Source organism: Heterodontus francisci, chromosome 11 (assembly GCF_036365525.1).
Source record: "Heterodontus francisci isolate sHetFra1 chromosome 11, sHetFra1.hap1, whole genome shotgun sequence".
Taxonomy (NCBI): domain Eukaryota; kingdom Metazoa; phylum Chordata; class Chondrichthyes; order Heterodontiformes; family Heterodontidae; genus Heterodontus; species Heterodontus francisci.
The window spans coordinates 68,133,573-68,160,631 of NC_090381.1; the positions used below are offsets into that span (position 1 = coordinate 68,133,573).

The 27,059-nt window shown below is 43.5% G+C and overlaps 1 protein-coding gene across 2 annotated transcripts in view; it reads left to right on the forward strand.

The window, feature by feature from the left end:
* The window catches only part of si:ch211-51h4.2 (uncharacterized), a 374,380-nt gene that overhangs the window by 295,501 nt on the left and 51,820 nt on the right, over positions 1-27,059 (forward strand). The window contains exons 14-15 of one of the 2 annotated variants that reach the window (XM_068042238.1): positions 21,397-21,455; positions 23,124-26,002. The exons of the other annotated variant lie outside the window; for it this stretch is intronic. Coding sequence (XP_067898339.1) covers positions 21,397-21,455; positions 23,124-23,370 — 306 coding nt within the window. The 3' untranslated portion in view covers positions 23,371-26,002. Of the gene's footprint in view, positions 1-21,396; positions 21,456-23,123; positions 26,003-27,059 lie in introns of those variants that run through there. 2 annotated transcript variants of the gene reach the window in all.

Below are 27,059 nucleotides of genomic sequence, written 5' to 3' on the forward strand. Positions count from 1 at the left end.
GGCCTTGGGTGGGACTTTCACCAAACTGAGGCAGGACGTCCCGCCTCAGAGAGCTGCCGACCAATCAGCGGGCTGGCAGCTCTTCAGTCTCAGCAGTGCCACTGGGAGCGGTGGCTACTGCTGGGGACTGCACCCAGCCAGAAGAGCAAGAGGGACATGGCCCCAGAATGAAGGTAAGTGTGTGGGGCCTCGCCGGGGACAATTGGCAGGGTCCCAGCGAGGCGGGATATCGGTTGGGGAGGATGGGGAATGTAGTGCAGTGGGGGCAGCTTGTGTTGTGGGGGTGGGGGGGGGGGGGGCCTCCGTCGGGCATAAGGTGCCCAATCAGGAGGCCCCGACCCCATCCCCCAAGCCTGCAAAGAGGCCGTCAGGTTTTACTGGGCAGCCTCCTGGGGGTCCTGAGCTGCCCGCCCGCTGCTAGTTACATAGCAGCAGCGGCAGGAGGAGGCCCTTAAGTGGCAGTTAATTGACCACTCAAGGGCCTTAATTGGCCTGGGGTGGGCCGCTTCTTGCCGCCGCTCGTAAAATTGCAGTGACAGCACCCCACCACCGGCCCCACTCAATTTTATGCCTGCCCACCCCACCTGCTTCCTGCAGGGAAGAGGTAGGGGGGAGGGTGGCATATAAAACTCTGGCCTAGGTCATTTATGTAAATTGAAAAATCTAGTGCCTCCAGTGCCAAGCCCTGAAGCATTTCAGTCAGTATTTTCCATCACATCAATATAATTCCTTTTCTGAATACATATTATTTCCTACCCTTCAATCAGTTTTTTTTTATCCATACCCAAGATAAAGGAATCTGCCAGTTATACTTGTAACTGGAGAAACAGAAATGCATAAAAATTATCTGGCCTGCCCCAAATCTCCTCACACCCGCCCAAATTCAACCTGCCAACCAGCTCATATAGAAACCAACCAATATCTTGTCCTCCCTGACTGACAAACTTCATTGGGATGTTCACTTAGCACCCTACCATTTAAATGAGACCCCAAGCTGAATTTACTTTGAATGGCAGGCTAGCATGCTGCGCCATTGTTTTGCTGATTTTACACCCATATTGGGCACAAGTTGAGTTCATTGGCATGTGTCTCCTAAAGTTGTGTTGGGTATCCCTAATACCACCAAACATTCCAATTACTCATATATAACCTTCCATTTAATGGTTTCCAGCAGCTTCCCTGCGAGTGAAATCAGACTCATGGGCCTATTTCCAGTGTCCAATTTCACCCTTTTTAAAAGAATGAACCACTTGAACCATCTCCGTCCACGAATACTAGTACAAACCTTAATGTGCTATTGAATATCTGCAAAACAGAATTGCACCTATTTTCCTGAACATCTAGGGGTAAATGCTTTCTGGTCCTGCATCACTATCAACCTTAAGTGCATTAATTGTAGGGAAAACCATTTTCACATTTACTACTAATGAAACAGTTATAGCTGCACACCTGTCCTGTTACACTAGGACCATGGCATTGTCTTTGGAAGTGAAAATCAAAGTAAAGCATCTATTTAGCTCATTGATCAATTCTTTATTTTTATACATATCCTATCCTGACGAGCCAATGACGGACATATTTTTGCAAAACTGAAAAACCTTGCCATTAATACTGCAATTGTCCACTCTGCTTTTATTTTCTAATGCCATTTTGACATTACTTGGCTTGATGTATTCCTAGTTCCATTTTCTCCTTGTCCCTACTTTCTTTAGAGGGATCAAGGTAACTTTCATAGGGTTAACATGATAAGAAATGCATAGAATTCCTTAAAAAAATTTTTATGTTAATGCCAGAAGTATTAAGAATAAAATGCTGGAATTACAGGCATATGCTTACATAGAGAATTTATGTGATTTGTATCTCTGAAATGTGGTTGGATAATAGTGATAGATTGAAAGTGCAATTTAAAGGTTACATGAAGCTCCATGAACGTATATTAGGTCACTAACGGGAGAGGAAGTGTCACTTTATTTGTAAAAGAGAACATGGCTAGAATTGTAAGCCCCCCCCCCCCCCCATAGAATTGGGGCATAAAATTGAACGGGCAGGGGTGCCATTCCCATTGCCTATGCGCCCCTCCTGCCATTATACAAGCAGCGGGGAGGTTGGAAAAGGCCCATCTGTCCCAGGCCAATTGAGGCCCCTAAGTGGTCAATTGATTGCCTCCTCCTGCCTCCCGCCAGCGCCAGGAGGGATAGTTTGCCACCTGGGGAGGCCACCCGGTTTTACTGGGCAGCCTCCTTGCTGACTGGGGGTGGAGCCCTCCTGATTGGGCACCTGTGCCCATTGAAGGATACCCCGACGGCACAAGCCACTCCTGCAGAAGCACCCCCCCCCCCCCCTCCCCCCCCAAATCGACTCTCTTGCCAGGGCCCAACCGATTTTCCCCGGCAAGGCCGGAAAGCCCACTCACCTTTCGTGCTGATGCCGATAGTCCTCTTCTGGCTCTTCACAGCTTGCACTAGCACTGCTAGGACTGATGAGCTGCCGGCACCCCTGGAGGCAGGACCTCCTGCCTCAGAGCGGCGGAAGTTATGCCCTGGGCCAATTAAGGGCCTAGGCCACGCAATATGGCTACGTAACTTCCAGGTCCAGCAGAGGCAGGCTTGTCCCCAACTTTCCAGCTGGTGAGCAGGGCCTCTGCTGCCATGTAAAATTCCAGCCTGAAGTATAATTTCAAAACGCAAAATACTGCAGATGCTGGAAGTTGGAAATATAGCTAAAATTTCATCACTTTATTTTCCAGTATTTTGAGGCCGACTGTAATTTTAACTTTCAAACCGAAAATAATTTTTTAATAAGGACATGTTAAATATGAAAATAAAATTGCTGTACAGACTTGAATACAGGATCCAAATCTTTGAGTGGATATTGAACCCAAGTTCCTGACATTGATTTGTGAACACAAATGTCTCGTAATACAAATATATAAAATAAATCCTGGGTACTGCATGTGCAGAGTTTGCAAGATCACCCTGTGACCACGTGGGTTTCTGCTGGGTGCTCCAGTTTCCCCCCACAGCCAAAGACTTGCAGGTTTATAGGTAAATTGGCCATTATAAATTGTCCCAAGTATAGGTAGGTGGTAGGGGAATTGAGAGAAGGTGGGGATGTGGTAGGAATATGGGATTAGTGTAGGATTAGTATAAATGGGTGGTTGATGGTCGGTACTGACTCGGTGGGCCGAAGGGCCTGTTTCAGTGCTGTATCTCTTAATAAAATAATTAATATTAATATATCCAACCGCTTAATGTGCCTGACTGATGCCAGTACAACCAAGACTAATGACCCCATAAGCCTTCTCTATCTCAGGCTAACAGATATGTATGTGACTGTAAAAGTCTAAAAGCTGAATTTTTAAAATTTATTTCATGGGATGTGAGCGCCACTGGCTAGGCCAGCATTTGTTGCCCATCCCTAATTGCCCTTGAGAAGGTGGTGGTGAGCTACCCTCATGAAGAGCAGCATCTGCTGCAGGTACATCCACGGTGCTGTTAAGGAGGGAGTTCCAGGATTTTGATCCAGTGACAGTGCAGGAACAGCGATATATTTCCATATCAGGATGGTGTGTGACTTGGAGGGAAGCATGCAGATGGTAGTGTTCCCACACACCTGCTGCCCTTGTCCTTCTAGATGGAAGAGTCTGTGTGTTTGGAAGGTGCTGTTGAAGGAGGCGTGGCGAGTTGCTGCAATGTATCTTGTAGATGGTAAACACTGAGGCCACTGTGTATCGGTGGCAGAGGGATTGAATGTTTAAGGTGGTGGATGGGGTGCCGATCAAGCAGGCTGCTTTTTCCTGGCAAGTGGAGAGTATTCCATCACACTCCTGACTTGTGCCTTGTAGATGGTGGACAGGCTTTGGGGACCCGCTGCAGAATTCCCAATCTCTGACCTGATCTTGTAGCCACAGTATTTATTTGGCTGCTCCAGTTCAGTTTCTGGTCAGTGGAAACTCCCAGGATGTTGATGGTGAGGGATTCAGTGATGCTGATGCCGTTGAATGTCAAGGGGAGATGGTTAGATTCTTTCTTATTGGAGATCATCTTGCCTGACATTTCTGTTGCATGAATGTTACTTATCACTTATCAGCCCAAGCCTGAATTTGTCCACGTCTTGCTGTATATGGACCTGGGCTGCTTCAGTACCTGAGGAGTTGTGAATGGTGCTGAACATCGTACAATCATCAGCGAACACCCCCACTTCTGACCTTATGATGGAGAGAAGATCATTGATGAAGCAGCTGGAGAGGGTTGGGTCTAGGACACTACCCTGAGGAACTCTTGCAGCACTGTCCAGGGACTGAAATGATTGGCCTTCAACAACTACAGCCATCTTCCTTTGTGCCAGCTCTGATTCCATCCAGTGGAGAGTTTTCCCCCTGATTCCTATTGACTCCAGTTTTGCTAGGGCTTCGAGATGCCACACTTGGTCAAATGCTGCCTTGATATCAAGGACAGTCACTTTCACCTCACCTCTTGAGTTCAGCTCTTTTGTCCATGTTTGGACAAAGGCTGTAATGAGATCAGGAGCCGAGTGGCCCTGGTGGAACCCAAACTGAACATCATTGAGCAGGTTATTGCTAAGCAAGTGCCACTTGACAGTACTGTCGATGACACCTTCCATCACTTTGTTGAGATCGAGAGTAGACTGATGGGGCACTAATTGGCCGGAATGGATTTATCCTGCTTTTTGTGGACAGAACATACCTTGGCAATTTTCCACATTGCCGGGTAGATGGCAGAGTTGTAGCTGTACAGTATTGGTAGGAGCAACCTCCGCACAGTCCTTCTGGAGATGAAGCCTAGTTTTCACACCGAGGATATCCTCCATCGTGTTGTGTGGCATTAGCACTGTGCTAAACGGAATAGATACAGAACAGATCTAGCATCTCAAAACTGGGCATCCATGAGGCGCTGTGGGCCATCGACAGCAGTTGAATTGTATTCAACCACAATCTGTAACCTCATGGCCTGGCATATCCCCCACTCTACCATTACCATCAAGGAAAAGGATCAACCCTGGTTCAATGAGGGATGCCAGGAGCAGCACCAGGCATACCTAAAAATGTGGTCCCAACCTGGTGAAGCTACAACACAGGACTATTTGCATTCCAAACAGTGGAAGCAGCTTGCAATAGACAGAGCAAAGCAATCCCACAGTCAGTGGATCAGATCAAAGCTCTGCAATCCTGCCACATCCAGTCGTGAATGGTGGTGGCCAATTAAACAACTAACCAGAGGAGGAGACTCCACAAACCACCCCATCCTCAATGATGGGGGAGTCCAGCATGTCATTGCAAAAGAAAAGGCTGAAACAATTGCAACCATCTTCAGCCAGAAGTGCAACTTTACCCCTCGGGACCCCTCTCCCACTGGACTGCATGACCACCCTCCAACCCCCCTTGCCAGTGCCTTCTGGACTGGCCCTGGTGACTCTGCCTCACCAACCTCTGTTCCGGGGTTCCAGCGCTGGGCTTGGGTCCAAGGCCTCTGCAGTACCGGCAGTGGCCACCGCTCCCGTGTTTAAGGGACGGGGATCCCACCTCCTGAAACTTTGATTCAAAAAAACCGGAGGATTGCTCTGGGGGGCCACAAAAAGGCAGAGGCGGGGTAACCCTGCCTTTTCGACCCGGCACCTGGAACCCTCCCCCCAGCACCAAATCCAGCCCATTGTGTTATCATACACAAATATATATTTTTTAACTTTATATTGATGTCACAGCATCGTCCCGGATTTCGTAGTTACATTGAAGCTTGCCACTGACCTAGAAAAAGGCTACCTGCAAAGATCTAGTGATCTCTGTGGTGTGTGAATTTCCCCATTTCTAAAAATCAGTTTGCATTTGGCACCAGGTCAAGGGGATCTCCAGGCATCTAGCAACAATGATGTCATCAAGCAGGGTAAGTAGCCCATTATGGTAAAGTATTCTCACAGACAGCAAACCAGGAAGTAAATGCATGCAATCTTTTGATTTTTTAATTAAAATTTTACAGAAAAAGAGAAATGATGGGGACACATACATGGGACTAAGGTACAAGCTGAAATATGAAACACATTTAAAAAAGAAAATGCAACTTTTTTTTATCATAATGGAGAAATTTAACATTCCACAAATCTAAAATTAGTTTTTCGGGGACAGTGAAGCTGTTCAGGAGTAATAATGCCGTTAAAACTCAGTTGCAACTTATTCAACAAGTTTTAACTTTTCCAACGTTTCTTACAGTGAGACCAACAGCCTGGAAGGAATTTTTTTTTCAGTTCTGTGATTTCTAATTGATTACAGTGTTATGACCAGGTGAGAAAGGGGTCGAGCAGTCCCTTTCAGCCTTCATCTGATCTTACTGTAACAGGATTTAATTTTAAACACACCATGTTTTAGCTCCCCCTTAGTGAATCCTTTCCAATTATAAGGCAAAGAAACCAGCACAAACAGATTTTCTTAGGTTTAAAGAAGAAAAGTTGAAGTTTATTAAACTTGAACTTAAACTGTAATTTGTTTGACACCTATGGATACACGGCGTGCCCACGCTAGCATGCATACACGATACACATATGCAAATAGAGACAGAAAAGAGTGGAAGAAGAGTTTTTGTTACAGTTCTTCAAGCTCACTGTAGAGTCCTTGATTGTAGGTAGATCTTGCTTTTTGTTGGGGCCCAGTATTATTCTTAAACCTCGTTCGTTGTAGGAGACTTTTCTCTCTTGGGGTTCGTGGATTCAGAGGCTTGTGAGAAAAAGATGGGAGCAGACAGGAGAGATCTTCTCAGTCCAGGAGCAAACAGACAATCCCAGTTCAAACTGTTTGTACAATTCAGAAAAACCCAGGTTGCCAAGCAGATTAGCCATGTGACTAACTGGTCTGACCACGTCTTGGATTGTATCATCTTAGCAGTCTCTGGAATGCTCCTCTTACACACAATGACTGGTGATCAAGGTCCATTGTGGGTTGAATGTGTCAAGGAAAGGTCCTTTGCCCTTCCAAGCACTGTCTGTTAATATGTAAATGTCTTTTCCAGCCACAGCTGATTAACAAGTCCTTTCTTCACTCCAGTAACAGTTTAAAATCAATGTTCTTGACAAAATTAATGTGCCTCATTCTTAGCAGGTGGGGGCCTGGCATGACAACAGTCTGGAGGGACTTCAACAGCGCACACCATGGAGAAGTGTAGAATCATTGACAGCCATTTCTATATTTTCATGTTTAACTGCACGTGTGGACTCCAGAAGTTGCTGTCAATTTCAGAGGAGTAATGACAGCGGGTGTTGACAGTTTCACCACCATTCCTACTGCAAAATCCGGACCATCAATACTACATGCAATTTTGTCTTTCTTTTGTTCATAGTGAGAAGGCAGTGTGATTTAAAAGTACAATCTGGAGAGCAGTACTGTTGCTCCAATATATATACATATAGGGCCTACATATAAAAGGCCTGCTACATTTAATTGGATATTTTAACTTACCACCAATATTAAATTAAGACATTTATTTGTATGAATTGCTGCCTTCACAGTGTACCAAAGATTAGCAGACGTGTGATTCTGTGCCCTGTACTTTTGTAAGAGCAGTGTAGCAACATCAGTGCTGAGTGATTAAAGTGGTGCATAAACACAGTGGTGTTTCTAGTTAGACCTGAAATAGCGGTGCTCGGTATATGTGCCTACTCTCCTAGCCGCAGTCACATCAATCTTATTGCCAGTGTGAGTCTGCTGGCTTGAGTGGGGTTGGTCATCTGAAAATAATGAGGAATAATGAGGGCAAGTCAAGTCCATTTGCATTGCATTGGTTGGAACTGTTACAGCCTCATTCTCAGGGGCTGTAAAATGAAATGCAGCAGGAATACTGAACAAGTTAATAATATAATTGCAGCAGTACAGAACAAAAAAGCTGATTTGTTGCAAAGCAGTTTTAAATGGTTTCAGTAATACTCCTCACATTGTGTAGAACATACTTGTGACGTGAACACCTTGTTCCTAGCAACATTGCTTTTTTTTCTGTGCACTGTAAAATTTTTAAGCTCATCAAGATGAAAGGTACCAGGGCTGGGAATTCAAGCTTGCTTTTGTCAGTATCAAGAACTCAGGGAAATCAGATTCAAAACAAAGCTTTCCCTATTCCAACCCAACAGCATACTTGATCTCAATTTCAGAGGTTGGGATTAAGTGTCTTGTGAATTAAACTTATCCATTTTCTGATCCTAATAGCAGGTGACTTTGCACCCTCTCTGAGGCTGCTAGTGTAAATGAATACTCCTGATTTTGCATACTTGGATGTGAATCATTTAGGACCTTTGTAGCTAGCAGAGAAAAGAGACAGTTATCTCATATAAAAGCAAAATACTGCAGATGCTGGAAATCTGAAATAAAAACAAGAAATGCTGGAACCACTCAGCAGGTCTGGCAGCATCTGTGAAAAGAGAAGCAGAGTTAACGTTTCGGTGACCCGAAACGTTAACTCTGCTTCTCTTTTCACAGATGCTGCCAGACCTGCTGAGTGGTTCCAGCATTTCTTGTTTTTATTTCAGTTATCTCCTGAGTTTGGCCCAGATTTCAATACAGGTCTCACAGCTGTAAAGATAGTATTCTAATTCGTTGCTGTAACCCAGGGTTGTCCAAACTTCTCACGTGGGGGGCCACAGTTCAATTTTTGTCTTATATAGGGAATTTTGGAAAGATAAAGACATTAAAAATGTATCTTACAATTAATCAAAACAACAAAAATGTGCATTTTTTGAAGAAGCTTTAAGTGAGAAGATTAATTTATTGACTTACTTTCTTATTACTATGTTGGACACTGATTTAGTGAGATACCTGGCATTTTTAGTGCTTGCACAGGTAGTAAATGTTTGCCCGCACACTTGTAGTGATGTGGAATATTCAGGATAGGTGTCCATCTGTCAGGATTGTTCTTGATTACTCTCTCTCCCTCTCTCCCACTGTCTCTCTCCTTGTGACCCCCCCCCGCTTTGTGACCCCCCCCCGCTTTGTGACCCCCCCCCGCTTTGTGACCCCCCCCCAGCTTTGTGACCCCCCCCCCCAGCTTTGTGACCCCCCCCCCCAGCTTTGTGACCCCCCCCCCAGCTTTGTGACCCCCCCCTGCTTTGTGACCCCCCCCCCGCTTTGTGACCCCCCCCCCCCGCTTTGTGACCCCCCCTCGGCTGTGTGTCCCCCCCCCCCCCCCTCTGTCCACCCTCTCGCTCTTTGTCTCTGTGTCTCTTCTCTCTCTCTGACCCCCTTTCCCACTGTGACCGTTGCAGGGAGCGGAAGTGGTCAGCATAGCAGCTTTATGGTTGGTCAGTTATTTAAAGCAGTATGCTCTTACTTTCACAGCTAATAGGTGCAGACATTGGGAATAGCGGTTTCTGAACTTTGGACAGATTTTGGGTTTTCCGGCGGGCGTTTAAAAAAAAATTCAGAACCCGCCGGAAAACCCCAAATCAGTCCAAAGTTCAGAAACCGCTATTCCCGCTCTTATGCAGCATCTGTCAGCTGTGAAACTGACAGCGCAATGTTTTAAAAAGCCAGTCTGAAAGAAAAAGTCAATGGGAAATTTTTCATGTCTGAAATACATCCGTGGGCCTGATGAAAACCTTTGGCGGGCCAGATCCTGGGCCATGGGCCGTGTTGGACAACCCTACTCTAACCAGTTCCCACATAACGGACTGAATTTTATTGGGGCGCCACGCTGCACGGTGACGCCCTTTGAACTCTGAAGCATGCCTGCATTTTCTGGCCACCAAGCCCCTGCAATATTAATCACGGTGGCTCATTTCCATAGAGGCCGCGCGCCGCCCTCCCCATATTATGTGGGGAGAAGCGGGATGTTCAGGGCAGTGAGCGTGTTTTTGACAGCTGTGCAGCACGTGCTGGGCCCCTATTTTAAGCACCCCAGCACCTGCTTCCTGACAGCTGTGAAAGAATAATTACCTGACTGCTGAAGAATGAGGCTGCTGTCAATCTGGCAGCAAAGCAGAAAGTGCTGCAGAAATCCAGCAGGTCAGGCAGCATCTGTGGAGAGAGAAGCAGAGTTAACTTGACCAAGTTTACAGAACTGAAAGTTAACTCTGCTTCTCTCTCCACAAATGCTGCCTGACCTGCTGAGTTTCCCCAGCACTTTCTGATTTGCTGCCACATACTTATCCTGCTGTGTCCCAGTGTCCTGTGAAGTTGCGATCCTCTTCTCCCACTCAAGTGTAATATTCCTTCTTGTAGGCATGCCGCACCTGAGTGAATAATCTTATTTTTGCACATTCCATGACGTGAGACTTAAATATAACCATAAAAGGCAAATACACAACAGAAATAAAACCATAAGTGAAGAATAATTACCTACTATGAGCATCTAATCATCTGACTGTGAAAAGGCACAGACTAATATGCATTTGGAATCTGTATTCATTTCTCTGCTGTTCTGTGAAAATACATGTAACTGCAATGATATGATCTTTATTGAAAAACAGGAAAATATGTTCATATTCTAGCTGCATTGCCAACTAGAAATATTACGCCAATAAATATGATCAGCTGCTCCAGAAGCAAGGTGTTCGTGAACATGTGTCAATGTTTAATTGTAGAAAAACCATGACAGCAGCACAGATTACCCCACCGGTCCTGCATTGGTTTTCAAACATGTGCAAGACGAACCTTGCAGCCAGACTTTAGAGCTGTTACACGGTGGAGTCACCTTTGCATTTAAAGGACCACACCAAAAGCCAAGGATGGCAGAGGGGTACTCTAGGGTGGCCCCACAATGTAGTGAAGCCTCCCTGCTCACTCTGCTCCAGGCTGTGTTGGCAAGGCAGGAGGTCCTTTTCGCCAGCGATGGTAAAAAGAGGCTCTCCTGCCTGAACAAGGCAATCTGGCTGGAGATGGCAGAGGAGGTGAGTAGCCGTGGGGCTATCCGGCATCAAAGGGTCCAATGCCGGAAGGGGATCAATGATCACTCTCCCAGCCAGCCGGGGCCCTCTAAGTCTCATGCGCACCGGGTACGACCACCAAAGGCATCCATAGCCAAGGGGCTATCATAGCAGCAGTCTTCCTATAGCCAGTCTGCTAGTGCAGAAGTGGCACCGTGTAGGAGCATCCACAAGCATTTCCAACAAGCATCCTGACACAGATGGGTCTGTAGGAACTTTGCTGGAATTTTTCCAGCCTTTTGGAAATGGGCTGGGAGGAGGGAGGTGTGGTAAAATGGCATTGGGAGGGAAGCCTGACACGTTCCCACTGCCAGGGGATGTGCCCAGCGAAGGGAACGGCAGAATCTTCATTGAGGATAACTAAAACATTACCAAGATATCATATGGCATAGGAAGGCTTGAAGATGTAGGAAACAGGGTGACTTGGAGCAATCTATTTTGCCAGCAAAGTTTTAACCTAGGCTAATATAGTCACAGATTTTGGTATAACAGACCTTCAACAAGATGTTTATCTGTCAAGATTACTGATGCAACCAAAACTAATTGATCCATCTACTCATTCTGATCTGTTATAATTTAAAATAAAGAATCCTTGTCAGCTTATAATTCAAAAAGAAATAAAACAAACTTCCTCCAGGTGCTTTCAGGACTGGGAGCACTGCACATGAAAAATGACTTCAATCTTTTATTTATTGAAGCATCACAGTGTCATAGTTGAAAAATGAATTATTTTGCTATTGCTGTGGCCCATGCTTTATTGTCAAAGGAATGATGTGTCTGTCAATGACTGACTTATTTACTTTTTTGACTCTCTTGTTAGAGATGTATTTCAAAAGGTTAACCCTTAAAACATATAGTTTATTGGAAAATTGCAGTAAATATGCAATAACTTTGACTTCATTTATATTTTGTGCTATTATGGCAACATGTCTAAATCTATAAATAACTGAGAGATTAATCGTGATTTAAACCGGAAAAAAATTGAACACTAGTATAAAGATGGCATCTTTGACTGGAAAATAATATTGAAGTCCAATTTGAAGTAACAGTGATTGACTGTCTCTTGGTGTGCTTCATATATATAAGGATTGTTGCCTTCTCCTTTGCACACATTTTTAGAATGTATTAAATATCTCGAATTGCCATATTATTTCAACTGATGTATCCATTTCGGCTGAATATAGCTGATGGTATTTTTGAAAAGTCTTCCACATTTAAATACACTAAATAGAAAATAATGGGTTGGATTTGTAGTAAAAATAATGGTGAGGCTAACAACACCCACTGTTAGTAAAGTATATATCAGACAGCATCTTCCAGCGACTGCATATGCACAGTTAAACCTGGATATCAGAAAATTGTGTTCTGAGATGTCCTGCTCCTTGAGAAGTGCGCAGTACCGAGAAATTCACCATTCAAATACATTGAACATCATGAAGTTGCTGTACTTGCCTCAAATGTGCACTAAACTTGCAAGAAAAAGTTAGGGCTTGTCCATTCTTAAAGTACCTTTTAGCAGTGCGATAAGTCTTAATGACTGACAAAGAGCTTCTCTGGCAATGAAAATTAGCTCTAACAAATGTGGAGTCTCCAACAATAATTAAAGTCGAAAGGGATGAGATTTTTAAAAATAAATTTTTTTTAAACTTTTTCTTTCTGTCTCATTATTCTTAATCTGTCTTACCTTATATTTCGCTTTCTGTACGTGATACGACATTGAATTACATGTTGTAATTGACACCCCTTGGTTCAGACTGTGCTGCTGATTAACAGTTCTTCAATCTGATTGATTAAGAGGGTACACATCAGCTTGCCCTGTTCACATAGGTCTCAGCTATCTGTAAAGGGTGCTGTGCTTTCTCAATGGTTGGCTGAGAGGAACTTGTAGTGCAAAAGCCCATGGAAAATCTAGTGCGGTTCATTTGCTGCTAGAGGAACATCCGGCCCATTATTTTCAAAATGTTTACCTTCAATAACCTACTATTTTCAAAATGTAGCAAGTACATCAATAACAAACATTAACAAGATTGCACTGTGATTTAATCATTTTGCAGGCTACAGTTTCAGCACGGTGTGCTTAGCTCTGGTTACTATTTTGTATCTAGCATCAGTAGTTCTGACAATTTTAAAAATTACAACTCTGCAAAAGTAATAGCAGATAATTGTGCGTTTCAATTGTTACTTTAACTCTGAATCTAATAAACTATGAAACGTCAGCGATGTAAAAAAAAGATGTCATCATGATAGCCTGATACCACATTTCCAGCATTAGCTGCATATGAAAATGCAAATAAAGTCTCTAAGAGAAACGTTCAGGAGGTTTTGAAAAGGACAATTTCAGTAGAACCTTAATAATTTACACCATAGAAAGCCATTTGGCCTATTGTATATGTATTCACTATTTGTTAGAGCATCCCAAACTAATCCCTCCGCCCTGCTGTCTCCCCATAGCCCTGTATTTTCATCTGTTTCAAATATCTATTAACTTTTACCTTAAAAGATGTAACGGTTTCTGCCTCAATTACATTCTGTGGCACAGTAATCCAATAGTCTAACGCCTCTCTGCGTAAAGGAATTTTTACTAATTTGTTTCCTCACTGTCTTAGTTTCAATTTGAAATCGATGATCCTTCATCACTGACTGCTCAAGCAGAGTACTGTTCCCCATAGGGTTCAATATCAGGTTGTTCTGTATTCACCCTAGCTGAACCATTCATAATTTTTTTTTAAACTATTAAATCTCCTCTTATACTTTTCTGTGAAAATAACAGTGCAATTCAGTGGAGACGATGCATGAGGTAGAAATCTGGCAGGGCTAAGTTCTGCATCAAATTGCACCTCCCACTAGGATTTTCACCTGTCCTTCCTCATCCTAATTTGATTTTTTTTTAATTAATGAGTTGAATTTTGAAAGCAAACAAAGTCTCCATCACTGTGTTTTTTGAAAATTTACTTTTAGTTAAAGATCGCTGATTTATGGTTTTCACATAATAATGGATAGAGACATTGCCCCTAGGAATCCAAACATGGCCACAAAAATGGGCGAGCAAGGAAGGATCCCTGTGCTTGAAAGGATAGGCCCGATGTGCATTCAATATTGGGCCTCAGGCTCAATGATTGAACCAGCAAATTCTGAACACCTAAAAGGCTTTCTCAGGCAGCACACCAGAGAGAAAGGACTTGAAGGTTGGATTACAATGGCCCTAGGGTAAGAATAGAAAGGGGACTAGGAATGAGAGCAATTGGCAGAAAGGGTATCAGTGGCCATGAGGGAATTAGCTGTGACCCGGAGGAAACCTAGCAATGCTGGGATCAGGAAGGGTGGGTAGCGTTGGCTAGGATCGGGCAAGGTGGGTATCAGCTGGGTTCAGGAAGAGTGGGTAGCGTTGGCTGGTACCAGGCTGGGTGGGTAGCAGCCGGGATGGGGCAGGGTGGGTAGCATTGGATGGGATGGGGCAGGGTGGGTTGCGGCTGGGATGGGGCAGGGTGGGTTGCAGCCGGGATGGGGCAAGGTGGGTAGTGGCTGGGATTGGGCAGGGTGGGGTAGCAGCCAGGATCGGGCAGGATGGGTAGCGGTCAATGGCGATCGTGGACTGTAATGGTTGCAATTGGCAGGAGTGAGGAGACATGCTGGCTGACAGTGACCCACATGATTTGAATGTGGAGCCAGGAGAAGGATTGTCTGCACATTCAGCTAAGTATATCTTAAATACTTACCTTGTAGTTGCATGTTGACCTGGTTTTCCTAAATGCAGCTGACCCAGATCTGACTGCTTTCAGGGCAACACAAAATTAGAGGGTTACTCAATTAGGCCTTTATTTAAATATGCAAAGGCTCTAATGCCTGTTTTAGCCATGGACCCTGGACAGCCTTTTTTGGCTATGCCAATATCAAAGCTGATGATGCTGCACTGGTCGCTCACATGGAAACTCGGCTACAAAGACTCATGGACTGTCTCCCATGCCTGTAACTTGTTCTCCTTGATTGTACACATCAAGAAAACCATGGCCATGGGACAAGGTGTGGCATGTCTGCCCCTGATCACACTAAGTAACACCTCACTGGAAGTGGTTAGCAAATTTTGCTACCTTGGGTCCACGGTGACAGACAATCTGTCCCTTGATGCAGAGCTCGATACACGCATAGGGAAAGCAGCTACCACCTTTGGCTGACTTTTCAAACGTGCAATGGATAGTACCAAGCTGACCCTTAGGACCATGCTGATGGTTTATAATGCCTGTGATCTCAGCATCTTGCTGTATAGCTGTAAAACATGGATGACTTATAGCTACCAGGAAAAGAAGCTCAATAATTTCCATCTTTGCTGACTGTAGCGCATTATGGGTATATCCTGGCAGGACAAAATCACAAATGCAGCAGTCCTCTCAAAGGCAGAGCTCCCAAGCTCAAACAGAGGCGGTTTTGGTGGATTGGACACATCCGCAGGATGGAAGACAGTTGCATACCCAAGGCCCTTCTATTTGGTAGTCGGGACCCAGATGACCAGTGGGGCACCCAAAGTTCCGCTTCAAGGATGCTTGCAAGCGTGACATGAAGACCCTAAATGTCGACTATTGCACCTGTGAGTTACTAGTTGGCGAAAGAGGAAAATGACAACACATCCTGTGGACTGGTGTGCACTACCAAGACGACCAGTTGCTACAACAGCTTGGCAACAGGCGCCAACGTCAAAAACAACAACTCACAGCGTCACTTGGCAGCTTCATGTGCAGCACTTGTGGCAGAACCTGCCTCTCAAGGATTGGCCTTCACAGCCATCAGCAAAGATGCACCAAGAGAAGACACCCCACCTAAACGGATTGTTTGCTGTGTGTCCATCATTTTTCACAGATGGAAGGATGCCAACCAACCAATATAGTGGCGATGTATTTCCAGCTAATAATGGGCATGCACTTCCTGTAGCACCAGAAAAATAGGCGCAGCACCATTCAGTTTCTCGACCATGGAATCTGACCCCAATACAAATAATTTGATTTATTTAGTGACTGTTAATTTGTGGCTCTGGTATTATTCCTTACATGGTATAAACACACCAATTGTTAGCATCCTCCAATTTATCATGTCATGGGAGATCTGCTAAAATATTAGATTTCCTTTTTTGTCTGTTTTTCAATAACTCCATTTGTCACTTAAACCCTATAACAAGATCTGTTACTGTTACTGTGCTGCTTTCAAGGATGAGGATAATCCTTTTGAGACTGAGGATAGATCAGTAGCTAGATATTTACAGGATTTCTGTTCATTATCTTTGTCACAAACATAACACCTTCCTTTAGAAACACAATTTTAACCCCTCCATTCTCTCCAACTAATCCCCCAGCCCTGAGTTTGTTCCATTTTCCGAGTGCTTCTTTGACTAGTGTTACGACCAGGTGAGAAAGAGGTCTAGGGTTCCCTTTCAGCCTTCACCTGGTCTTACCGTAACAGGGTTTAATATTAAATAGTGTTTTTAGCTCCCCCTTGGTAAATCCTCGTTCAACGCTTTCCAATTATAAGGCAAAGGAACCAGCACAAACAGGCTTTCTTAGGTTTAAAGAAGAAAAGTTGAAATTTATTAAACTTAAACTCTAATTCGGGTAATGCCTATGGATGCATGACACGCCCACGCTAGCATACATATGCAAATGCACACATGCAAATCGAGACAGAAAAGGGCAGAAGAAAAATAAAGCGGAAAAGTTTGAGGCAATATCTGAAGAGTTGTTGTTACGATTCTTTGAGCTCACTGTAGCGTCCTTGATTGTAGGTAGATCTTGCTTTTCATTGGGGCCCAGTATTCTTCTTAAACCTTGTTTGCTATAGGAGACTTTTCTCTCTTGGGGTTCATGTGTCTTTAGTGGATTCAGAGGCTTGTGAGAAAGAGATGGGAGCCAACAGGAGAGATCTTCTTAGTCCAGGCGCAAACAGATACATTCAGTTCAAACTGTTTGTACAATTCAGAAAAACCCAGGTTGCCAAGCACGTTAGTCATGTGACTAACTGTCTGACCACATCTTGGCTCTGTGGATTGTATCATCTTAGCAGTCTCGGGAATGCTCCTCTTGCACACAATGCCTGGTGATCTAGGTCCATTGTGGGTTGAATGTATCAGGGAATAGGCCTTTGTCCTTCCAATCACCATCTGCTAATATGCAAATGTCTTTTCCAGCCATGGTTGATCTGTTTAACAAGTCCTTTCTTCACTCCAATAACAGTTTAAAATCAATGTTCATGGCAAAATTAATGTGCCACATTCTTGGCCGCTGGGGGCCTAGCATGACACTAGAATGGTGGTGTACTCACTGAGGCCTACAAATTACAGCAGATCTCATTTGTACTGGCTTCTGCCCTGTTATAGCTGGGTCTGGGCCATCTGATAGTACATGGGCTTGTACTGTGGAAGCTCATTATAATATATTGAAATGATCTCAAATGCCATAACTGTGCCATGATTGGCATCCCTGTTGCACCGAGTAGTTCACAATGAGACAAAAGAGACGCATCTGTTGTCAGCAGAAGTGCTTTCCTTCAGAGCTTCCAGCTGTCAGAAATTTGAAAACATGATTGTTGGGTTTAGAGGACAGCTTTTGTCACAGTTTTCTTTTTGCTGCCTATGAGGACAGAACTGATCCTACTGCTGATAGTCTGAGAACTGTGATAGCATGAGAAAATGTTTCTATCCCCATAGTAAGAGGTTCTGAGCTAGTTAGGGGATTCCTGGCGAGCATTCCTTTCTTTGCTATTTTAATAGGACAGGAGGATCCGTACAGAAAGGATGAAATGAGGTGTGTACACCACATGATATTACCTGCCAAATGAGATTAGAGGCCATTCAAATATTATGACTACCTCAGTTAGCTGTTCTGCCTGAAAAGAGTGTCTTTATCAAAAAGGCTGTAAGAAGACCTGCCCAGACAGCTCTGCCTTTAGCTGTAAAAGTTACCATGGTACTTATCTTTTCTGAGCCCATTTGAAGCAGGCACAAGGGACCTATGTAATATCAATATGTAACATCCGAGCACACATCCATCAAGTCACTGAGAATGTTTTTAGGAGAGATGGGGAATTCATTCACTTTGGCATGACTGCCAGGCAGCAGTGTGATACAGCCATACATTTTCATCAAGTTGCTGGGTTCCCCAAAGTGCAGGATTCAATAGATTACACTTACGTAACATTGTGAGCTCCTACAGTTAACCCCCAAAACTTTCTGAATAGAAAGAGCTTCCATTTGCCTTTTGAAAGTTTCTATTGGATTTGCTTGCAGCACCTTTTCAAGAAGTGCAAACCAGATCCTCATAACGCGCTGTGTTGAAAAATAGTATCACAACCCCTCTCTAAGAATAGCAGCTGAAGAGTGTTACAATGAAGCACAAGCTTCAGAAGTTGTAGTTGAGAACTGAGGCCTCTCTAGTGTTTTGCCTGGGCAGCCTGGAGTCACCAGGTAGGTGGCATTTGTGTAGCGCTGTGAGAGGAAAAGCCAGATACCAGGCATATTACTATCCTGTAAAACAAGAGGGTCGTGCAGGTCGATTCTAGCTGACATCATTGTTCTGGACCCTGGATCTGTTTGTTGACTGATCAATTGGGCTGATGGCTGCTGTCAGATCATGAAAGCCCTGAGAGACAGCTTCCCGAATCCCAGCTCTATGTCTGATCCAGCTCCTTTTTGACGAACTTAATCAGACACTGCTTGCTTTGTAGATGATATATTGACCCTGAAACTGCTCTCCATAGTGGTAGGAGTGCTCTCACTTCCTGGGGTATAACAGAAAGAAAACAAATCTCTGCCTCCTGGATATCCAGACTTCCACAAAGCAGTGGACCTGTGTCTGCAATAGAGACAGGATAGATGTTCCCATGGAAATGAGGCAGAAGGAGACATTCCCAGTACTGCCTCACTTGCATCTGCACGAGACCAAAGGGTGCCAGATGTACGAATTAATAGTGGGCCTTGCATGTGGAATCCTTTCAGTTCACCCACCCTGTCAGGCAGGATTGGACAAGCACACAATTTAAATAGCCATGCACAGATGAATTGCTATGTTCCTACTTAATTCTTGCCTTCCTCCATCTTAACTGGGCCTTGTTTTTATAGACAGCTGAAGGGCGCAGGAGCCTCATCAATATTTGTGAATCTGGGTCCTATGGTGTCCATTGGCTTAGATTGCAAGGTTTAGATCTCTCATCAACGTAAATTGTGTTTTTTGAGTAAAGAATTACCGGGACTACCTTTGATCTCATAAGGGGTTAAGAGGTAAGGCGTCAAGATGAACAAGTCTCAAAGAAGGTAAGTGATCCTAGTTGTTTGTAGCAGCCTACCATACCTTCAGACCTGGAAGCTTTCTGGCTGCTGTTCTCCAACAGCAGCAACAGTCAGAAAGCCCAAAGGCCAGTCCTCAGTCCTGCAGCTGCACTTGTCCTCCTACCTCTGTTTCCTAGTGAAAGGCTCCATCAGCAGATGAGATTGCAACAAAATTCTGGTGCACTGATGCCTAGATAGGTGGAGCATATCTTGAATGTATTCCATTTGTCCAATGCCTGGATAAGGAAGAGGGAGGAATTTTGCAGCCATGGTTACCTTGCAGCATTAAATAATCCTGGCATTTTGGCCACAAAATTATGCAAATGTTCTGGGAGGAGAGCAGTGAAACCCACAGAAAAACAGCAGTGTCTTGTTCCTCTGGGTTGCTGATACTTCCAGTCAGCACCAGATAAATGATCGCAACGAGATGGAGCCTGGAGCAGGAACTTGCTCCTTAAACTGGACTGAAACTCAAAGTATCATTGGAGGCTATTATGTTGAATTAGGTGAAGCAGACTGACTTCCACAAGGGCAGATGTGGGTCCGATGGTGAGGTTCAGGCCAGGCAAGCAGACTGGATCTCCAAAGGGAGCCATTTAAAGTAAAAATCTGATAACAGATCATTCTGCAAACTCTGGGGTCAGAACTGGACATTCGCAGCAGGCGTGACCCTGGCATAAACACTGGGATTGGGTCATGAGATCAAAGGATTACCAGGACTTCTTATCAAAAAACACAAGGTAACTCGTTTAAATTGATGTGAGATGGACATCATAGGACTCAGATTAACAAATATTAATGAGGTTCCTGCGCCCTTCAGCTGTCTATAAAAACAAGGCCCAGTTAAGATGGCAGAAGGCGAGAATCAAGTAGGAACATAGCAATTCATTTTTGCACGGCTATTTAAATTATGTGCTTGTCCACTCCTGCCTGACAGGGTGGGTTAACGGTCCCCCCAGCAAGGATGCCTGAAGCAAGAACTTTTTTTTTTAATTTGTGTATACTTGATAGCCTTGTTAATGCACATGACCATTTTTATTCGGAGCAGCAATGGAAAAATACTCCAAAGTATGTCACATTGTTATACTGAACCATGGTAGATATTTTATCAAGAATGAAAGTGATCTTGATGCTCTGCTGTCCCAATGATTGTTCTCTGTGTAATCCTGGAGCATTGGCTGTTCAGTTTCAACACGAGTGTAACTTTGTGTGCCTGAATGTGCAGACTTTGTTCAATGGGAAGAGAGACACAAGATATTAAAAGTGCAATTTGTACAGATTAGATTAGATTAGAGATACAGCACTGAAACAGGCCCTTCAGCCCACCGAGTCTGTGCCAAACATCAGCCACCCATTTATACTAATCCTACACTAATTCCGTATTCCCACCAAACATCCCCACCTGTTCCTATATTTCCCTACCACCTACCTATACTAGTGACAATTTATAATGGCCAATTTACCTATCAACCTGCAAGTCTTTTGGCTTGTGGGAGGAAACCAGAGCACCCAGAGAAAACCCACGCAGACACAGGGAGAACTTGCAAACTCCACACAGGCAGTGCCAGGAATCGAACCCGGGTCCCTGGAGCTGTGAGGCTGCGGTGCTAACCACTGCGCCGCCACAATCTTTGCTTCCAGATTCAGCATCTAGACACCTCCATCAAGCAGAAAATATATGGTTTAATTTAGAAGCAGTGAAGTATATTTTCCTCAAGGAAACTAAGAGCACTGATTTTGACACAGTCTCACTCCATCTATAGTGAGAATTCACTCAACCTTTTGATAAATTCATACGTTAGTTAGTTTTATTCCTTTTGGGTGCAAATGCACATTGTTTTCTGTTCTCAATAACATTATTATCTGAAGTCAAGATAGCTTCTAAACCTTCCTTTTCATGTTAATGTACAAAACACAAATGTCACAGCGCTGTGACACTGACTGAAAGCAAGTAAAGTAACCAAAGGATACCTTTGCCTCCTTTGTTTTATTTTTAAACTTCTGTATTTGATCATCTGCTGTTTAGTATATATCTGATCTTTAATATTGGTTTAACTATTCCAAATATGCTGTCCTTCCTAACTTCACTTTCATTGTCAAGCTGCTATTGACTGCTTGAAATTAGTGTTGTCAGTCAAAAGTGAAGGCTTTACTTTGTTACTTGCCATGTTTTCCAGAATGTCTGCAGCAACAGAAGACTGAAATCCCAGGCCACGGTCAAATGTACATATGAATGGTAAATTGCTTAACATAGATATAAATGTAGATATATATAAAAACACATCATGTCCTGATTAGAGAACTCCTCTACGCTGATGATGCTGCGCTAGTCGCTCACACGGAAGCTCAGCTACAATGACTCAAGGACTGTCTCTCCCATGCCTGTAACTTGTTCTCCTTGACTATAAGTGTCATGGTCATGGGACAAGGTGTTGCATCTCCACCCCTGATTACACTAAATAACACCCCACTGGAAGCGCTTAGAAAATTCTGCTACCTTGAGTCCACAATGACAATCTGTCCCTTGACACAGAGTTCGATACACATAGAGGGAAAGCAGCTACCACCTTTGGCCAACTTGCAAAATGCACATGGGATAACAGCAAGCTGACCCTTTGGACCAAGCTGATGGTTTATAAGGCCTGTGTTCTCAGCACCTTGCTGTATGGCTGTGAAACATGGCGACTTACAGCTACCAAGAAAAGAAACTCATTAATTTCCATCTTCACTGTGTGATACATTATGGGTATATCCTGGCAGAACAAAATCACAAATGCAGCAGTCCTCTCAAAGGCAGAGCTCCCAAGCTCAACAGAGGCGGCTTCGGTGGATCAGACACATCCGCAGGAATGAAGACGGTCATATACCTAAGGACCTTCTGTATGGTGAGGTAGCTGGGACCAGACGACCAGTGGGGCATCCAAAGCTCCGCTTCAACGATGCTTGCAAGTGTGATATGAAGGCCCTAAATGCTGACTATCGCACTTGGGAGTCACTAGCTAGTGAAAGAGGGAAATGCCAACACAGACTGGTGTACACTACCACAATGATCAGTTGCTACAGTAGCTTGGCAACAGGCACCAACATCAAAAACAACAACTCGACTGCGTTACTTGGCAGCTTCACATGCAGCACTTGTGGCAGAACCTGCCTTTCAAGAATTGGCCTTTACAGCCATCAACAAATGTGCACTAAGAGAAGACACTCCACCTAAATGGATTGTTTGCTGCGTGACCATCATCTTTCATAGATGGAAGGATGCCAACAGATATGAGGGTGGATTTTAACTCCTGGAAAGGAAGTCAGAAGAACCAGTGGCCTTTCAGGCTAAGAGTGTCCATGTCAGGCTTCAGCAGATTTTAATGGTCTGGCCTTAGTTACATCTCACTAACAAGCTGCCTGCCCGAAATGGGTGGAAAGAAGCTGTTGGCCAGCATTGACCAGATCAAAATAGAAAGATCCGGAGACAGCCCACCATCAACAAAGTACATCCCAGGATAGGAGGATTGGTGCCGTTTCACAGGTGGGAATGAGGAGTGGCTCCTGGGACTGCACAGATCCAAACTCTCGTTCTGAGGCCTGGAGGGGCATTTAGGATCATTTTTGGCTTACTTTCTCCCTTCTTTCCTACCAGGACTTAGTAAACAGGACTCCCTGCTTATCGCTTATGCATTCTACAAGAATGATCACTATTGATCATGCCAACCTATTTCACTTAACCAACCTAACTGCGCTGTGTACAATACCTTTGTCATTTTAAAAACTTAAATAATATACCATCCATCCAAAATAATTCTCTAAATGCATATGCACTTTTATCTTATATAACCTAAGTATAGTTTGCCTTGTTTGTAATCTGCAGTCTTAGCAATCGAACTAAAACTCTTATTTGTTTCCCTTCCAGCCACCTCTCACTGCACTTGGGTCTTTATCAAGTGTTTGACTACTACACTCAAGACTGTTTCTTGATCAGATACTTTTATTCAGTTACCTCTGCCTGGTGTAAATACACTTGGAATTTCCTAACTCCAAGTGATTTTTTTTTTATTCGTTCATGGGATGTGGGCATCGCTGGCCAGGCCAGCATTTATTGCCCATCCCTAATTGCCCTTGAGAAGGTGGTGGTGAGCTGCCTTCTTGAATCGCTGTAGTCCATGTGGGTTAGGTACACTCACAGTGCTGTTAGGAAGGGAGTTCCAGGATTTTGACCCAGCGACAGTGAAGGAACGGCAATATAGTTCCAAGTCAGGATGGTGTGTGACTTGGAGGGGAATTTGCACGTGTTGGTGTTCCCATGCTCCTGCTGCCCTTGTACTTCTGAGTGGTAGAGGTTGCAGGTTTGGAAAGTGTTTCTACGGAGCCTTGGTGCGTTGCTGCAGTGCATCTTGTAGATGGTACACACTGCTGCCACTGTGCATTGGTGATGGAGGGAATATATGTTTGTAAATGGGGTGCAATTCAGAGGACTGCTTTGTCCTGGATGGCATTGAGCTTCTTGAGTGTTGTTGGAGCTGCACCCATCCAGGCAATTGGAGAGTATTCCATCATACTCCTGACTTGTGCCTTGTAGATGGTGGATGGGCTTTGGGGAGTCAGGAGGTAAGTTACTCACTGCAGAATTCCTAGCCTCTGGCCTGCTCTTGTAGTCATGGTATTTATATGGCTACTCCAGTTCAGTTTCTTGTCATTGGTAACCTCCAGGATGTTGATAGTGGGGGATTTAGTGATCATAATGACATTGCATTTGTCCATATTTAGTAATATCTGCCATATATGGTTCAGTTACCCAACTTATCTAGCTGATGTTACAAGGACTAGGGGATACAGATTTAAGGTTTTGGGCAAGTGATGCAGGGGGACTGTGAGGAAGAACATTTTTAACACAGCAAGTGGTAATGACCTGGAACTCACTGTCTCTGCTTGTACCACTCTCGTGGGTAATCAATGATTTCAAAAGGAAATTGGATGGCCACTTGAAGGAAATAGACTTACAGGGCTGCAGGTATTGAGCAGGGGAATGGGACTGACTGGATTGCTCTATGGATAGCTGGCACGGAATGATGGGCTGAATGGCCTCCTTCGGTGCCGTAAATGGCTCTATGACTCTATCTGGATATGCCTGCGACCTATTCACTTTGTCTAAGTTACTAAACCCTGTGGACATTTTGTATTATTCATAAACTTAAGAATGATTCTGTTTAAACCATTCTGTAGATCATTCATAAAAATCGTGCACAACAATAGTCTCAAAATAAGGCTCTGTGGGCTCCGCACATATTTAGACTACAATCAAATTCATTCACATGAATAACAACCATCTGCTTACATGATTCATATAATCCAATATGATATTTTTAAAAATCTGTTTGTACATTACTTTAGCAAACACTTAATGCACATTCTGGTCACTTTCTCAAAGAAGTAATTAAGATTAGTGAGGCAAGACCTAATTTCCCAAAGCAAGGCTAATAATAGCTGAATTCTCTCGTGATCAAATATAGCATCAAGCACATTCCAATATTTACTTCCTACTGAGTCAAACTCAGGAGCTTATGATTTTCCAGGGTCTGATTACTTCTACTTCTTAATAAGACACATGAGCCACACGTCTGGACCTCAATGAGCTATTGTCTGTGAGCTATGGCTCATTTGTGACCTCCCCATTTCACAGAGTGCTCACACATAGAGTCATAGAGTTATACAGCACAGAAACAGGCCCATCATGCCTGTGCCGGCCATCAAGCACCTAACTATTCTAATCCCATTTTCAAGCACTTGGCTCGTAGCCTTGTATGCTGTAGTGTTTCAAGTGCTCATCTAAATACTTCTTAAATGTTGTGAGGGTTCCTGCCTCTACTACCCTTTTCAGGCAGTGCGTTGCAGATTCCAACCACCCTCTGAGTGAAAAATGTTTTCCTCAAATCCCCTCTAAACCTCCTGCCCCCTTTCCTTAAATCTATGCCCCCTGGTTATTGGCCCCTCCGCTAAGCGAAAAAGTTTCCTCCTATCTAACCTGTCAATGCCCCTCATAATTTTGTATACCTCAATCATGTCCCCCCTCAGCCTTCTCTGCTCTAAGGAAAACAACCCTAGCCTTTCCAGTCTCTCTTCATAGCTGAAATGCTCCAGCCCAGGCAACATCCTGGTGAATCTCCTCTGCACCCTCTCCAGTGCATGACAGAACTCTGAATTGCTATCAGCCTTAAGTACATTCATCTTAGCTAAAACAATTTCTGCAGTTACTTCTAATGAAACAATTTTAGCTACACACATATCCTGTAATACTCGGAAAATTGTATTGTCTTCAAATGTGAAAACAGAAGCAAAAAAATCTATCTATTTTTACACCTAGTCGGTTCTGACAAATTTCTCCAAGGACCAATGCCTAGTATAAATGTGAAAAATCTTGCAATTCCTATTGCAATAGTCCAAAGTCCTTTTATTCTAATACTAGCTTTAGCTTTTCTCTGCTATTATTTTATATTTGTTCCTCCTTTCTTGACAGTTGAACCATTGAGGATATGATGAGGCACTACATATTTTCATGTTATTTCTTTCCTGAGGGTTTGTGATATTGGGATTATTGTGTGTAGTTTCCAATGTAGGATGTGTTTACTATTAAAATGTACAACTCCTTTTATACAGAGCAGTTTATTAAAAGTTGATCAGAGCTTTAAAACTTTTTACAGCCTATGAAAATGAAAAAAAAATGCATGGATTTTCTGCAAAGGATGTAAGGAAGAATGAGAATACAAATTTAGGATGTAAATTAATTAAAAAGTGAAAATTAAAAGACCTTGGATTCCTTGAGCTTATTGCTTTCAGTGGGCCATATTCAAAGTTCGTTAAGATATAGTCCATTATTGAATTGCTGCAATATCTTAAATGCTAGCTGCATACCGCTGGTGCCTCTTGTTACCTTGTTTTATGCCAGAAAGGGTTTTTTTGAGTAGGTCTTTTTGTGCTGTAGCATCATAAATTCCACCACCTGTAACCTTATAAGTGACTTATAAAGGGATAAAATGGTACAAAAAATGGCAATGAAAGGAAAAGATTACCTTAATTTTAGAAGAACTAGTAAGAAAAATGGAAATGGTAATGCAAGCCTAAAAAGAAAGTTGGGTTCAGCGTGAGAAACCTACGAGGGGAAAAGAAAGGGATGGACGCTTGGAGATGCACAAGTATAGTTCCCTGTGAGAATAAATTATCCTCCCATAATAATTTGGCCATATACAATTGTGCAAAATATTCCTTAATTACTTTCCTGATGTTTGCATCCGAATCAGTTGCAGGGTCTCTCCAGTATGTGCAATCTCCAGTATGTGCAATGTGTATGTCAGATGGTTCTTCTAATTTGTGTGGAATGTCTGATGTTACAATTGTACAATTGTAAATTTTCCATTTTATCACAAGGTCTCTGAAAATCATTGGATTTAGAATAGAAGTTTAACTTCATTATGATGGAGATACAAAAAGTCACTGAAAATTAATTGGCATAAAATCCTAATTTCAAACTTTCAGCATTCTTGCAGGGGATACCAGATCTAGAAGCCATAAACATAAATCCAGTAGAGAATTCAGGAGAAACTTCTTTACCCAGAGAGAGGTTAGAATGTTGTCTCACTACCACAAGGAGTAGTTGGGGTGAATACTATAGATGCATTTAAAAAGAACTATATAAACACATAAGGAAGAAGGGAGTAGAAGGATATGTTGATGGGGTTAGAAGGAGGAGGCTCTTGTGGAACATAAACACTTGGCATGGACCTGCTGGCCAAATCGCCTGTTTCTGTGCTGGAAAATTATTCACTATATAGCTGCAGTTGAAATAAAATGTAAT